The following is a 14029-nucleotide window of genomic DNA, read 5'->3' as shown; positions in this document are numbered from 1 at the left end:
TTCCAGCTTGTTTGTAAGTGTGGGTATTTGCAAATATGCTAGCCTGTCTGTCGGCTGGCTGGTCGGCTCGTTGACATATTCCTGGCATGAAGGCGCCGGATCCTCGCAAACGGAATTGGTTGCAAATTGCATAACATCCAGGCGACGCCACTGCAGATGTCCGCTTGAAAAAGTCAAGGCCAATATCGTTTTAAAATCTCAGTTTATTACACTTCGCTTATATTTGCTCGCTCGGTTTGATTTGCGATTGTCACGCTTCACTTGGTCTGTTCGTGACTAAATACTACTACCTTCGTTCAATGCAAATGAAACGTATGACTAAATGTTTTTTCACCAGCATGAGCAGTCCGTATTTTGCAAATATTTCTTTGGATGCTCTGTAATCAAAACAAGCACAAGCAGATCGATCTTCTCTTTCTAGCGCCTAATGTGCAGGTACGAGAGACGAGCAGCTGATGGCAGCCGCGATGATGGTGTACGATCGGTATGGTGAGAAGTTCACGATCATCTAAAAATAGGAGCATTTGCAATGGACCAGAATCGCTGCCCGGTAAGATGAGAGCTGAGCGCCGGGTGTCATTTGCTGTCCGAGTCCGAGTAGTCTAGGTCAATAGGTTGTCATAACCAGTCTGTTTTATGTGCTACTAGAACGAAAAGGGACTACTCAGCGTTATAATCGTTGTTATAATCGATGCGGCTGGTTTAAATTAGAATAGCATGTAATAAACCGTTTAAACTATATTTAAATATATTCCGTCGTTCATATGTTTCATGGGTTCTCCAATAACGTTCATGTTAAGATGAAAGCTAAAATGGAACATCTGTTTCATCTAATAGCGAAAACTGACTTGTTTGCTGCAGATCTTGCAAGTTCATCAGGCGCTCAGGAGATGGCGCTTTTCTAGTGGCAGTAAAATCAAAAATTTTCGCTAATCTATGTTTACCTACCTGGAAAACAATCACTAATCACATCTTATTTGTGGTACAGTTACTCTGTTATACTTAATTTTTATTACTTTATGACTTAATTTTTATTGGCTACCGCGGGACTAGATATTGAGCCTCGGAGTACACAAAATGATTGGTTTGATGAGGAATGCCAACAAGCGGTGGAGGGGAAAAACTGCTTGGAAAAATTATCTATCTAATTATCTAAGTATTGCCACTGGAGAGAACCTGGCCAAATACCGACGAGCTAGGAACCAGTTGACCACGATTCTGAGGAGGAAAAGCGCCAAAAGGAGGACAGAGATCGTGAAGGATTAGAACAACTTTTCTGAGCTAATGACACGCGCAAGTTTTATGAGAAGGTGAACCAAACTAGGAAGGGCTACGCACCGAAACATGACATGTGTAGGGACGAGGGAGGGAAACTAATCACAAACGAGCGCTAGATGGTCGACAGATGAAAGCAGTTCTTCGATGAACACCTTAATGGCGAAGTCACAAAAGGAGGCGGAACGGAAATTAACCTAGGAGCGCCCATGGAAGTTAGTAATGTCCTAGCACCTGATCTCCAAGAAGTCAAACGAGAAATCGGTCTGCTGAAGACCAATAAAGCCGCTGGGAAGGACCGCCTACCGGCAGAGCTTTATAAACATGGTTGAGAAATGCTAGCAAAGGCTCTACACTGAGTTATTTCGAGGATTTGGGAGGAGGAAAAGCTACCGGAGGAATGGACGGAAAGAGTGATTTGTCTCATCTACAAAAAGGGTGATCGGCTAGACTGCTCCAACTATCGTGGTATTACGCTGGTAAACGCCGCCTACAAGGTACTCTCCCAGATCCTATTACGCCGGTTGTAACCGATAGCACAAGGTTTCGTAGGGAATTATCAGGCGGGTTTCATGGGGGCTCGCGCAGCTACGGCCCAAATTTTTACCATCCGACAGATCTTGCAAAAATGTCGGGAGTACAACGTGCCCACGCATCACATCTTTATTGATTTCAAAGCAGCATACGATACAGTCGATCGAGACAAGCTATGGTAGATAATGCACAAACACGGTTTTCCGGACAAATTGACGCGACTAATCAGAGCTACATTAGATCGAGGGATGTGTTTCGTACGCATCTCTGGGACACTCTCGAGTCCCTTCGAGACGCGGCGAGGGTTAAGAGAAGGTGACGGTTTATCCTGCATTCTGTTCAACATTGCTCTTGAGGGGGTGATCGGACGAGCGGGCATCGAAACGAGAGGCACGATTTTTACCAAGGGTAGTCAACTTCTTGGCTTTGCAGATGACTTCGATATCATAGCCAGGAACTTTGCGACGGCGGAGGCAATCTACGCCAGAGTGAAAGCGGAGTCTAGGAGAATTGGACTAAAAATAAACGCGTCGAAGACCAAATACATGAAAGGAAGAGGCTCAAAGGAAACAAACGCGCGTCCCCCACCGACGGTAACCGTTGACGGCAACGAACTAGAGGTGGTAGAGGAGTTCGTGTATTTGGGATCGCTGGTGACCGCGGACTACAACACCAGTAAGGAAATCTAGCGGCGCACCCAGCGGGAAATCGGGCCTACTTTGCCCTTCGTAAAACGCTACGATCAGGAAGCATACGCCGCCGCACAAAGCTAACAATGTACAAAACCCTGATTAGACCGGTAGTTCTTTATGGACTTGAAACCGTGACGCTGCTCACGGAGGACATACGCGCCCTTGCCGTGTTCGAGCGGAAAGTGCTGCGGACGATATTTGGCGGAGTACAAACTGAAAGCGGAGAGTGGTAGAGGCGTATGAATCACGAGCTACCGGCACTGCTTGGGGAGACTCCTATCATACATCTAGCGAAAGTTAGCAGGTTACGGTGGGCCGGACACGTCGTAAGGATGCCGGACGACAGTGCGACGAAAATAGTCCTCTTCGACAACCCCACCGGCACCAGGAACAGGGGGGCCCAACGTGCACGAGGGCTCGACCAGGTCGAAAGCGATTTGCGATTTTTGAGGTGACTAGGAAATTGGCGACGAGTGGCCCAAGACCGAGTTGAATGGAGACGAGTGCTTGAAACAGCACGAGCCACCCCGGCTCTATGCTGAAGAAGAAACTGATTAAAAAAGATTTATATCATTTAAAAACATTCACAGCCTTATTTTGCTACGGGAAAGTTGTTATTACTAATGGATCGTATTTGCGTATTTGGTACGTGAGCACATTCGTAGCACATTTCGCACCAGTCCGCATGAGACAAGTGCGTATAAGTCAAGTCAGTAAAAGGACTTTTGGATCATTCATTAAAAACCGTTGAAGAAATGATAAAAATTCAAGTGGCTTTCGTTACTACGACGGAAATTAGCACTAAACCGTGAATATGAACAGCAGTAAACGTAGCGCCCATGATATAGACATCATTCACGACGAAGTCTACTGTTACTGTGATTGCGAAAATATCTCTGCAAGGAACAATATTGACTATACTTTATTACCTATACGTTCGGTGGATTTGTTTTTTTCTCACAAAAAATTATTCTCTTTATCCTTGCTTTTAATCGAAATAAAGAAAAACCAATCAAGTTCTATTAAATGACGACTAGATGACGGCTCTATGTTCACAGTACAATGGCCGCGACAGTGCACTAGCCTTTCCTGGCGGTTTACTGACCTCGTTCAACGTGGCGAAGCCCATCATCAACACAAGCGAATTTAATTGTATCGTCACTTAGTGCAGACTCGGTCCCGTGCGGTGTGCGGAATACCCAGCAAAGGACACGTTTTTTGCATTTCCTGTGCCCTGATAGGGGTAACTTACAATGTTGCCGTGTTCGCGTGGGTTGATGAAATCTAAACTAGATATAGCGTAGCTTCTAACAAACTGCAAACCTTAAACATGCGGTCACGTACTGATATTTGGTGGAAATGATATAAAAATAGAGCATTTCAATGATTTTATAAAACTATACGATATGCGAAACTGTTAACACGGACGAACTGACATTACACATAGACGAGATTTTTTTAGAAAACATCATCCTACACATTTTGCTAGCACACTAACACCCTCTGTTATGCATATTGCGTGGTAACTTATATTTGTAGGGTTTTACACTGTAGGGATTTTACATTTGTATGGTTTTATAGTCAAAACTCGAAGCTATACTGAAGTGAAGCGCGTGATATGGCCATGGTGCGAAACATGATGTTTCGAAATAATCCATAAAAATATTTCGATTTTATAAAATTGAAAAGGTACAATGCCCCCTCAGGCGGTATAGTGAGGCTGTGAAAATAAACCCAAAAAACCAAGGGGTCAAACGGCCCCTTCACGGTTACGGCTCTTATATAGTATGAAAGAATATTTGTCAAACTTTGCCAAGGCGACAGGTAACAGCCATGCCAGTCAGCCGTCAGCAGTGAAGATCTCTGATTTCATCCCTTTGTTTTGTCGGTCCGGCGGACATGGACACATAACGTAACGTTTGCCAAGATAATATTTGTTGTGATTTAAAGATAAGCATTCATACTAATACACCATGTTAGAGAGAACCACGACGGATGCACAATCCTTTTCCTTTTTCCCTAGCTTGGTACTTACGTTGATGGAAAAGCATCATCTGAAGTAAGTGCATGTTTTAACGAACGGCGGATCGTGTTTCCGAGAGATAACAGTAACTTCAAGTATCATCCTTTCCGCAGTTTATGTTGCACGCTGTGTGTTGTGTGTGTGTGTGTTTCCACAGCATACTCTTTCCTTCCAGTCGACTGAGTCTGTTAACCCTCCAATGGTTTTGGTTAGGTTGTTTTCTAGTGAAATTAGTTGGCAATGGATTCTATTTCTATATCTTCGAATAATTTATATTAAGAATTACTGAATTAAATTTTGAAATTTTGGGATAATTAGTTCCACTATTTGCATATACTGTAGAATAGCACGGAAATGAAAGGGCAAAAAATACTTACGTGATTCTACTTGGTTCTTATTACCTTGTTGCATATAAAAGGTAAACTTCTACAATCCAAAGTATGGATCTAATAAACATACGGCTGTAAACTATGTTACACTGGTCTTCTCTTACAATAGGGGAACTGAAACAAATGAATGTACAGGGTGAGTAGCAATAGCTGTCAGTGAAGTAAATGGTCACAAAAATAAGACGCTTGCATAAATTTTAGTTTTGAGTATATTTCGTGTAAAGTTTCGAAGTTTACCAGGCATGTAACCCAATGCATAGAAGTTGATAGGCTAAGGCTAAGATTGAAATCTGAAAAATGGTCCTCACACTAAGTTTGTGTAGCTTTCGCCTGGTGAGACGGTGTAGAATCTTGTTGGAAGCAATATGTAATGTTTTTGACGATGGGTAACAAATGGTTGACACCACGTTCAATGAACAGCAATGAAATTTTGAAATTTTTGAAAAAACATCCATCCATACCATCACGCTGGAAACATTCTGGAACCTCTGAACAGCTAGTTTGTCCCGAGGAATATCAGAAAAATGTGCTGCATATATTCGATCATGTTGGTGGTTGTGGTGTTCTTGTAGTAGAAACATTTTTCGTCCAAAAACAAAATTTCACAATCACCTTGAGCAGTTGCCGACCTTCTGCTTTTCAGTCAAACCGTGCTTCCGTTGTTCTCTTTAAGGAATTAATCGAAGATCATCTTTCAAAATATTCTTCACGGTTGACTGCCAAATTTCCAGTTTCTTGGCCAACTTACGTCCAGACTAATCTGGTTTTCGTCGAATTCGCTCTCCCACTCGTTTGATGACTTTTGGTGTCTTGACAGTGCGTTTACGGCCAGGTTTTGGAGAGTATTTTCCAAAAACCGGTTTCCTTGTATGGCTTGATGGTACTTTCGTTTATTCCGACTGACTCCTGTTTCTTTAAAATAGCACACGGCCGAAAATTTTCCAAAAACAAATTTATTTAAAGTTTCCTTTTTGCGTCCGTATTTACCAGAACTCTTAAACGAATGAAAATTCAAAACAAACTTGCAAGCTGTAATGACATTTTAATACACTCTAAAAGAAAAATATGCAGACATATCTGTGATTAACCCATTACTAATTAAACACGTCCAAAAAACACTGATAATAGATTATTGAAAACATCTTTTTCAAAATAGATGACGTTTGAAGCAAACTATATCAAATGAAACAATAAAGGGCTTGGCACTGTTAAGTTTAATAGTTTCGTTTGTCTACAATTATAATTTTGAAAATTGATACAAATTGCTCGCGACTTTGTTACGTCAAGATATTAGCTGCATCCTTGCATGGACCGCATGTTCAGAAATGAAGCCCTATTTTTCAAATTGCTAGTAGCTAAAAGCCTCCCAGATAGCCCTGAAGTACGATGCTGGACTGGCAAGCCAGTCATCGTATGATCGAATCCCAGCTGGAAGAGCCTGTTAGAGTCAATTTGGATCGTACCACTAGGCCCGCAATTGTCCTGCATTCTAACAGCTGGCTGCAAATACGAATAACAGCAAATGGTACCTTATGGTACCACCAGAGTGCAAGCGACCTGCGATGCGACGCGATTTTTCTTACTGTAGTTATACGTGCGCCCCTTTTTTGCCCGAAGTAGGACTACCCAACAAACATTTTTTTAAATAGTAGCTTATTCAACCATTGTATAGCTAATTACCGGGCAACAATCGCTTAATAAGCTGTTATTCAACAAAAATGTTTGTGAGCGAAGTCGCGTCACGTCCTAGTCTCTTTTACCCCGTATGGGTCCTTAGACTTGACTAGCTAAAAGCTATATGTTCACTATTCTTTATTATTATTTATTATTTATTAATCATGATTTCAACCCAACGGGGTGGCACGCTAGGATTTCAGCGTAACGAACATCTATTTTCATTCCACTTTTACCAAAACTGGATAAACTGTTGTCGTATTTTCACTTATTCAACAGAAAAATATTATATGATTAGTTGAGCTCGAATCTTACGATCCGGAAAATATAAATGTCTTCAGAAAACTGCGGATACATTCCATTGGCCAGTGTTTGCGAAGATGTTTAATCTTAGTATTAGTTCTTATTGCATAATATGTGGCTCTGAGCTGTCAATCGTCGGCCGCTAACCGATTCATACGGTCGGTGTTAAGTCAGACAGAACCGTGTGACAAAATTCTGACTTCGAGAAAAACGCATTCAAAGTTGGATGCGTTCGAAATCATCTTATAACTCTGAATTTTGCAACTTGGTCCGGTCTGATTTGACACCATATGATTTCGGTGACAAGCAATCGAGTCGAGAAGTCGAATCAAACAGTCGAGTCAACCAGTTGGGTCGAGCAGTCGAGTCGACCGGTCAAATCGAGCAGTTAAATCAAACTGTTCAGTCAAGCATTCCAGTCGAGCAGTTCAGTCGACCGGTCAAATCGAGCAGTCAAGTCGAGCAGTTGAATCAAGCTGTCCAGTCAAGCAGTAAGTAGTCGAGTCGAGCAGTTGAGTTGAACAGTTCAATCGAGCAGTTGAGTCGAGTAGTCCAGTCGAGCAGTTTAATCGAGTAGTCTAGTCGAGCCTCAAGCAGTCAAATCGAGCAGATGAATCAAGCTGTCCAGTGAAGCAGTCCAGTCAAGCAGTTCAATCGACCAGTTCAGTCAAGCAGTTGAGTCGAGTAGTCAAATCGTGCAGATGTATCAAGCTGTCCAGTCGATAAGTCGAATCGAGCAATTCAATCATGCAGTTAAATCGAGCAGTCGGGTCGAGTAGTAAGTCAAGTAAATGTGTCAAGTAGTCGAATCGAAGAATTAAGTCAATTTGATTTGTCTTTATTGATTTGACTTTACTGAGTTAAGTCGAGTAGTCCACTCGAGCAGTTAAATATAGCTGTTCAGTCAAGCAGTTGAGTCGAGCAGTCGAATCGAACAGTTCAGTCGAGCAGTACAGTTAAATAGTCCGGTCGAGCAACCAAATCGAGCAGTCTAATAGACCAGACCAGTCGAGCAGTCTAGTCAACCAGTTAAGCAATCGAGTAGTCCAGCAGTCGACCAGTGAGGTGACAACCCATTGCTACGAAAGCATGACGTTTTTAGTTACCGAAGCCTCTTATGACGTCCTGTCAGAGACCTGGTTTCGGCTACAGACAAGCCTCTTATATATATAGATGTATAATATATTACCAAACCGCAAGAATATTCAGCAAATTGTACTAAACAGCATAAATAAACTTAAACTGCCATCATTTGGTACAGCCAACAACAAGTTTTGCTGCCCGATTTAACATTGCTTAAGGGTGAACAGGCCATTTTTTGGGTGCCAATGCCAGTGATGTCGGTTACGCACCAAATGTTGTCGTAATGTTGTCTAAAGGTCAATTGGTCATCCAGTACAATGCCGAACTCGGTTACAACATTGCTTCGTCGCAAGGACTGACCACATAGACAGTAGTCGTAGGTCAATGTTTGTTTTTTTTTGGAATACTAACGGAGCATTTGGGGATGCTAATCGTCATACTGTTACAATCACACCATTCAGCAAACATATTGATCAGTTTTGTAGTCTTAAGCAGTCCGTTTCAGTACAAATGATCATGTAAAGTTTGGTGTCGTCAGCATAAAATAGTCTTGTGTCAAACGGTGATAGCCGGGAAAGGTCATTTATGTACAGTGAAAACAATAAAGGTCCTAAAGTGCTACCCAGAGGAACACCTGAGCAATTTCCAAACCAACCAGATTGAGATGATCCTAATTTCATGGCCATTTTGCGATATAATAGATAAGAACCAAGCCGTGCTATTAAACTAGCCGACGATCCTAGTTTACTAAGCGTAGCTAGCAGAATATTATGTTCGACACGGTCAAACGCTGCCTTCAAATCAGTGTAAGCAGCGTCAACCTGATCAAGCTGGTCCATTGTCCGTAAGCACAGTGAGGTAAAATGGAGCAGATTTGTGGAAACCGATCCAGGAAACCAGGATAAAATCCATTAATGCATTAATAATTTAAATTGTTGGGAAAACGAATGCAGCAAAACTATCAGCCAATGTGAAATGTTTAAAATGTATCCGTCTGCTGGTCGAGTACTTCAGAGTCAAAATTAGGGTATTCTTTATAATCAAAGTTCTACAGTTCCTAAACAAGCAAACATACAGGTATACTATTTTCAGCAAAGTTGTGTATTTTTACCATTTGTACAATTTTGTAGTACATGAAATAGTCCTGCAACAATTACAAAAAGTGCAAAAATAAAAAAAACTGATTTTACAAATTCATATACAATAAATAAGGTTTTTCTATCTTCACTGCAGAGATAGAAGGTTACGGTCTTTAGCAAAATTTTTTGTCATAATATGCTCTATAACTTTGCAAAACACATCAATGTGTTATATTGACACTGAAAAAAAAATTTTTATTTCACTTTTAGGGGGATTAATCAAAATTTAAATCCCACCAGACGATAGAGCTTTCAATTTCTAGAAACTCTTCCAAAGGTTCGATAAACCTAAAACCAAGTTTTCCTACTCAAAACTCTAGTGCACACGTTTTCGTCGGTTTGGGGCTATTTTGCGCGCGAGTAACTGTGTTACAAAAGTTGGCGCGAGTGTTCGAGGGTTAATATCTTTTGATCGGTAGAACCAATTCTTATGAAATTTTGCATATATATTCGTAGTGTGAAAACCTCTCGTTTGATATTAAAATAATTGAAATAATGTAAATTATCTTGGTTAAAATCATTATAAATTATTGTTAATTTTGGTGTGGTGTATACGGTTACTCATAACTTTCAAATTAAACGTCCAATCAAAAAATCATTCAATAGTGATCTATTAGGATATGTTATCTTTCAAATGAGACTAATAGCGCATAAATCGGTTTGGCCATTTCTAAGAAACAGGCGATAATTATTACCTTGTCAAAACAGGTTTTTTAAGCATAACTTTTAAACTACTTGTTTGTTTTCAAATAAAAATTCCTGTAAAATTTAGCTTTAATAAGGGCTTTCATTTGATACTAAGATCGTTGAAATCGGTCATGTAGTTCCGGAGAAACCCGTGTCACGTATTTTTCACATTTTTGCTTATAACTTTTAAACGAAACGTCGTATCACGAAACAACTCAATAGTGATCTACTAGACAATAACACCTTTCAAACAAAAGTAATAGCGAACGATTCGGTTCAGCCGTCTCTGAGAAACAGGCGATAGAAAAAATCATTACATACATACACACACACACACACACACACACACACACACACACACACACACACACACACACACACACACACACACACACACACACACACACACACACACACACACACACACACACACACACACACACACACACACACACACACACACACACACACACACACACACACAGACATTGCTCAAATCGTCGAACCCTATCGATTGGTATATGTGACTTGGCCCTCCGGGCCTCGGATCAATTTCGTGTTTTTCGACCAATTTTTAAACCTTTGTTATAGTATAACAAAGGTAAAAAACATGTAAATTAATCATAGGAAAAATTTGAGATCGAACATTTTGTTCTAGATGTCCTTTTTCTTCAAACGTAGAAAAGGAAATATTCGCACCATATTTTTTATCGAATTTTTTCGGAATTCTTGTTTTTAAAAGATGATAACTTTGGAACGCATGGTCAGAATGTTGTGATATTAGTATCAGCATGTCTTAAAATCTGTTATTTATGTTTCTCATATTGTTAATTCAAGACAAATTGCGTATATGCCCATGAACTGAAAAATGAAAGAATACTTCCTATATTCGCTGAATGCGTTTTATATTCGTCTTCAGACAGGGCTGTCAATTTTTTCGAGCACTGACTACTACTATTTTTACAGTACTGAAACAGAAAAAAGTTTTTAGTATAATATTACTCCCCTTTATGGGTTGCCTAAAGTAGCTGAGGAAATAATGGATTCAAACATCTAAACCTGATGATTGCTTTCAATTTTACGTTAAAGACATAGTGTGTACTACAGAGGTTGAAAAGGACTTTTCTGTAGCTTTGTAGCTGTTTTGTGGTTAGCTGCGTCACCAACAGTAAAATTCCGAACAAGTAAAAAAGCATAAGCTGTGGTTTTTCTTTACTTCATTAGCAACAAATGATACACAGTAGACCGTTTAAATCATCAGCCGTGTCCCACCACAATCGGGCTGAACAACAAAGCTTCTTTGCTATTTCGAAACAGATTTGTTGGCAATTCGAAATGGAAGTGGGATTATGATCGTATTTTTGAATTTTTTGCTTTCTGGTTCTTATTGTCATCTCTGAAATTTAGCCATGGCTTTAACTTGGAGAACTCTTTTGCGGTAAGTGAAAACTGATGTTGAACAAAAACAAACATTGCGAATACGAAATTGATGACGGACGAGTTTTGACAAGCATAAGCACAGGCTTGAAGCTTTCCGATGTTCAGCAAACCATTTCACAGTGGAAGCCGTATTAACTCAGCCAGATGAAAGTTAATGTAGCCATTGGGGAAAAGGATACATCGATTTTTTCCTCAACCAGCTTCACATACCTGATTGGCTTCAGTCGGTTTCCACTTCAGTGTATAAGTTCAACGAACGGCAGCATCTTCACACCGGGACTGTCATCATCGTCATCGTTATAATCAGCATCATCATCATCATCATCGCCATCACACTCGTCATCATCGTTGTCGTTCATGTCGTCGGTCGTTGACCAACATTTGCTGTGTGCAAACTTATCGTATCCATTCACTCGACTCTCTTCCTTAGTTGACAGTTAGACGGAATATTGAGCAAACCAGGACCGTTCATCTGCCATCCATAAGCTCGGATACCTACGTATAGTAGGGTAGACGCAAATGGTTTTCTGTTATGTGCTATAGAAATATATAAGTACATGTATTAAACTATGCAGCACGATTGAGAAGTTAATAGATAACTGAACTCGTCCGACAATGTTTAATGAAGTGATAGCTTAGTTTGCAATAATAACAGCAAATGTAAGCTATTGTCCAGTCAGTAATCTTTTTCCTTTTTAAGGATTGCATTGGTAGACGGTTAATAGATTTAATAATTTAAAGGTTGAAACTGAATGGTGAGCTTAGAGATAAAATTCAAAAACAACAAAAGCTTTGAAACAAACACTTATAAAGTCTACAAGTCGAAGATGAAATGCATATCAGCCTGAGGATAAAATAGAAATAAAACGAAATAATAGAAATAAAACGAAAAATTTCATCTAGGTCAATTATGAAAATTTAATTTACGGAAACATTTTTTTATTTATTAACTTACCACTTATTTTTGCTCGGTTCTTTGTTAATCTTCCTTGGCTATTCCATTTCAATTTTCTACAGTTATTTATTAGTTATATATCGTCCCAATTTTACTATTTTTTATAGACTATTAAATTACTTTTGTTTAAATTTTGTTTCAATATGAAATCAATTCATAAAATAAAAAACTGTCCACCGGTGTCATTCAAACTTTGTATTCTTATCCTTTATCAGACGCTTTCAGATCTGAATTTTATGTTTGGCGTTTGGGGCATGTCCTTCTGAGGTGGGATGGTCTTAAAAACCAACATTTTGATATTAAAAACTGTTAGTTAAAATTGAATTGTACTTTGAGCGATATAAGTGTTACCCATAGCGATATGAGCGATACCCATAGCCACAGAATTTTATTTCATTAGCAGAAAAATCAAATGACAGTGTTAGGTGAATTCGCAATTTGCAAAGCAGCTTTGTGAATGTACTGTGAATCTTCCGATTGGATCTGTAAATGAAAATTTATCGACATCTTTCTCTTCTTCACTCTACTCTCTCCCCAACAGGTGTCTATCATCGAACGGATCGAAGCAACCAGAAGGAAAAAATCACTCATTGTGTCACATTTCAGCAAGCGCTGCTTTTTGCCATTCCTCCTGAGCAGATTGGAAACGAGTCAATATATTGAGTGAGTCGGAAATGATACATAAATTCCGGTGAGCTGCTTTGTGTTTGGGAAGTGAAAAAGTCATGAACGACATCGACCGGCTGGAACGGGGTGGTACAGGCAGGAAAACTCGTGCCGTATGTGACGAAGGTGTGGCTGGTAACATCAGCAGCAGCAGCCACTAGTGTGAGGTGCTAGTTGTGTTGATAGGAAGCGGTTATTGCTGTTGTTATTGTTGGTTGTGTTTACATTTGTTTTAATACCCCCGTGAGCCGGTAAGCAGCAGCGCAGCATCTGCCGCAACGATGCATCTACATTTTGAGAAAAGCACCAACACCAAGTGCGACTGCTCGATCCTGTCGCTCTCCTGGATGGGAAAGGTTCCTGACGATATCCCGGAGGTAAGTAACGAGCGTATATGCTGTAAACAGTAGAGTTGTACGTTTTGCTGTAGATGACTAGGTAATGTTATTTCAATAATGCGAACGAATCTTGCTAATAAATCGTTCGTTGGCGAATATCGACAGTTTAATGGCAAAGGGCCACAAGATGGTATGCCTAGATACATGGAACATATGACTGATATAACCAGTTGTGCTAAATCGTTGTAATCGGTATCTTCCATGGCGAGAAATGTGGGTAGAAGAGAAAACGAGTTATTTGCAGAATGGTATGTTACGATGCAAAAACGATGATGATGTAATGTGTGCATTTCCTTCTTTCATTGCCATTGCTGGCATGGCATTCCGGACAGAACGTGGAATGCTAGGTCATATCCTTGTGGTTTGCGAACACGCAACATTTATATTTGCAGTGGTAGACTACATTATTTATCGAAAATGCACTACGAGAAAAGGAAATCTATCAATTTTGTCTGACTTTTTATGTTATCACTTTTTATTCCCATTCGAACACCTCATCGTCTGCGAGGTTTTAATCTGCTAAACAGGGCTGCTCTGCACTTTGTGATTCGATTTTACTTTTTAACTCATTCGGTCGTATCACCTCAGCCAAGCTAAATTAGAAAAACAATATGCCTGGGACACTTATAGAACATATAATTATTTACAAAATTGTTGAATTAGGTATGGCCCCACCTTTCGTATTTACGGTGCACTCCCGATTTGTTACGCAAACTTCTTAAGGGTGGGTTTAGTTACAGTAGATGACTATTATATCATCTCGGCATCACA

General features: G+C 40.0%; 1 protein-coding gene across 2 annotated transcripts in view; it reads left to right on the top strand.

Moving 5' to 3' along the window:
* The window catches only part of LOC128732980 (tubby-related protein 4), a 97511-nt gene that overhangs the window by 957 nt on the left and 82525 nt on the right, over window positions 1-14029 (top strand). For both annotated transcript variants that reach the window (XM_053826488.1, XM_053826487.1), the window contains exon 3: window positions 12736-13237. In XM_053826488.1, coding sequence (XP_053682463.1) covers window positions 13142-13237 — 96 coding nt within the window. In that variant the 5' untranslated portion in view covers window positions 12736-13141. The remainder of the gene's footprint in view (window positions 1-12735; window positions 13238-14029) is intronic.

The sequence above is a fragment of the Sabethes cyaneus genome, chromosome 1, assembly GCF_943734655.1.
Source record: "Sabethes cyaneus chromosome 1, idSabCyanKW18_F2, whole genome shotgun sequence".
NCBI lineage: Eukaryota > Metazoa > Arthropoda > Insecta > Diptera > Culicidae > Sabethes > Sabethes cyaneus.
The sequence above is the reverse complement of the archived record's forward strand: the minus strand, read 5'-3'. Positions and strand labels throughout refer to the sequence as shown.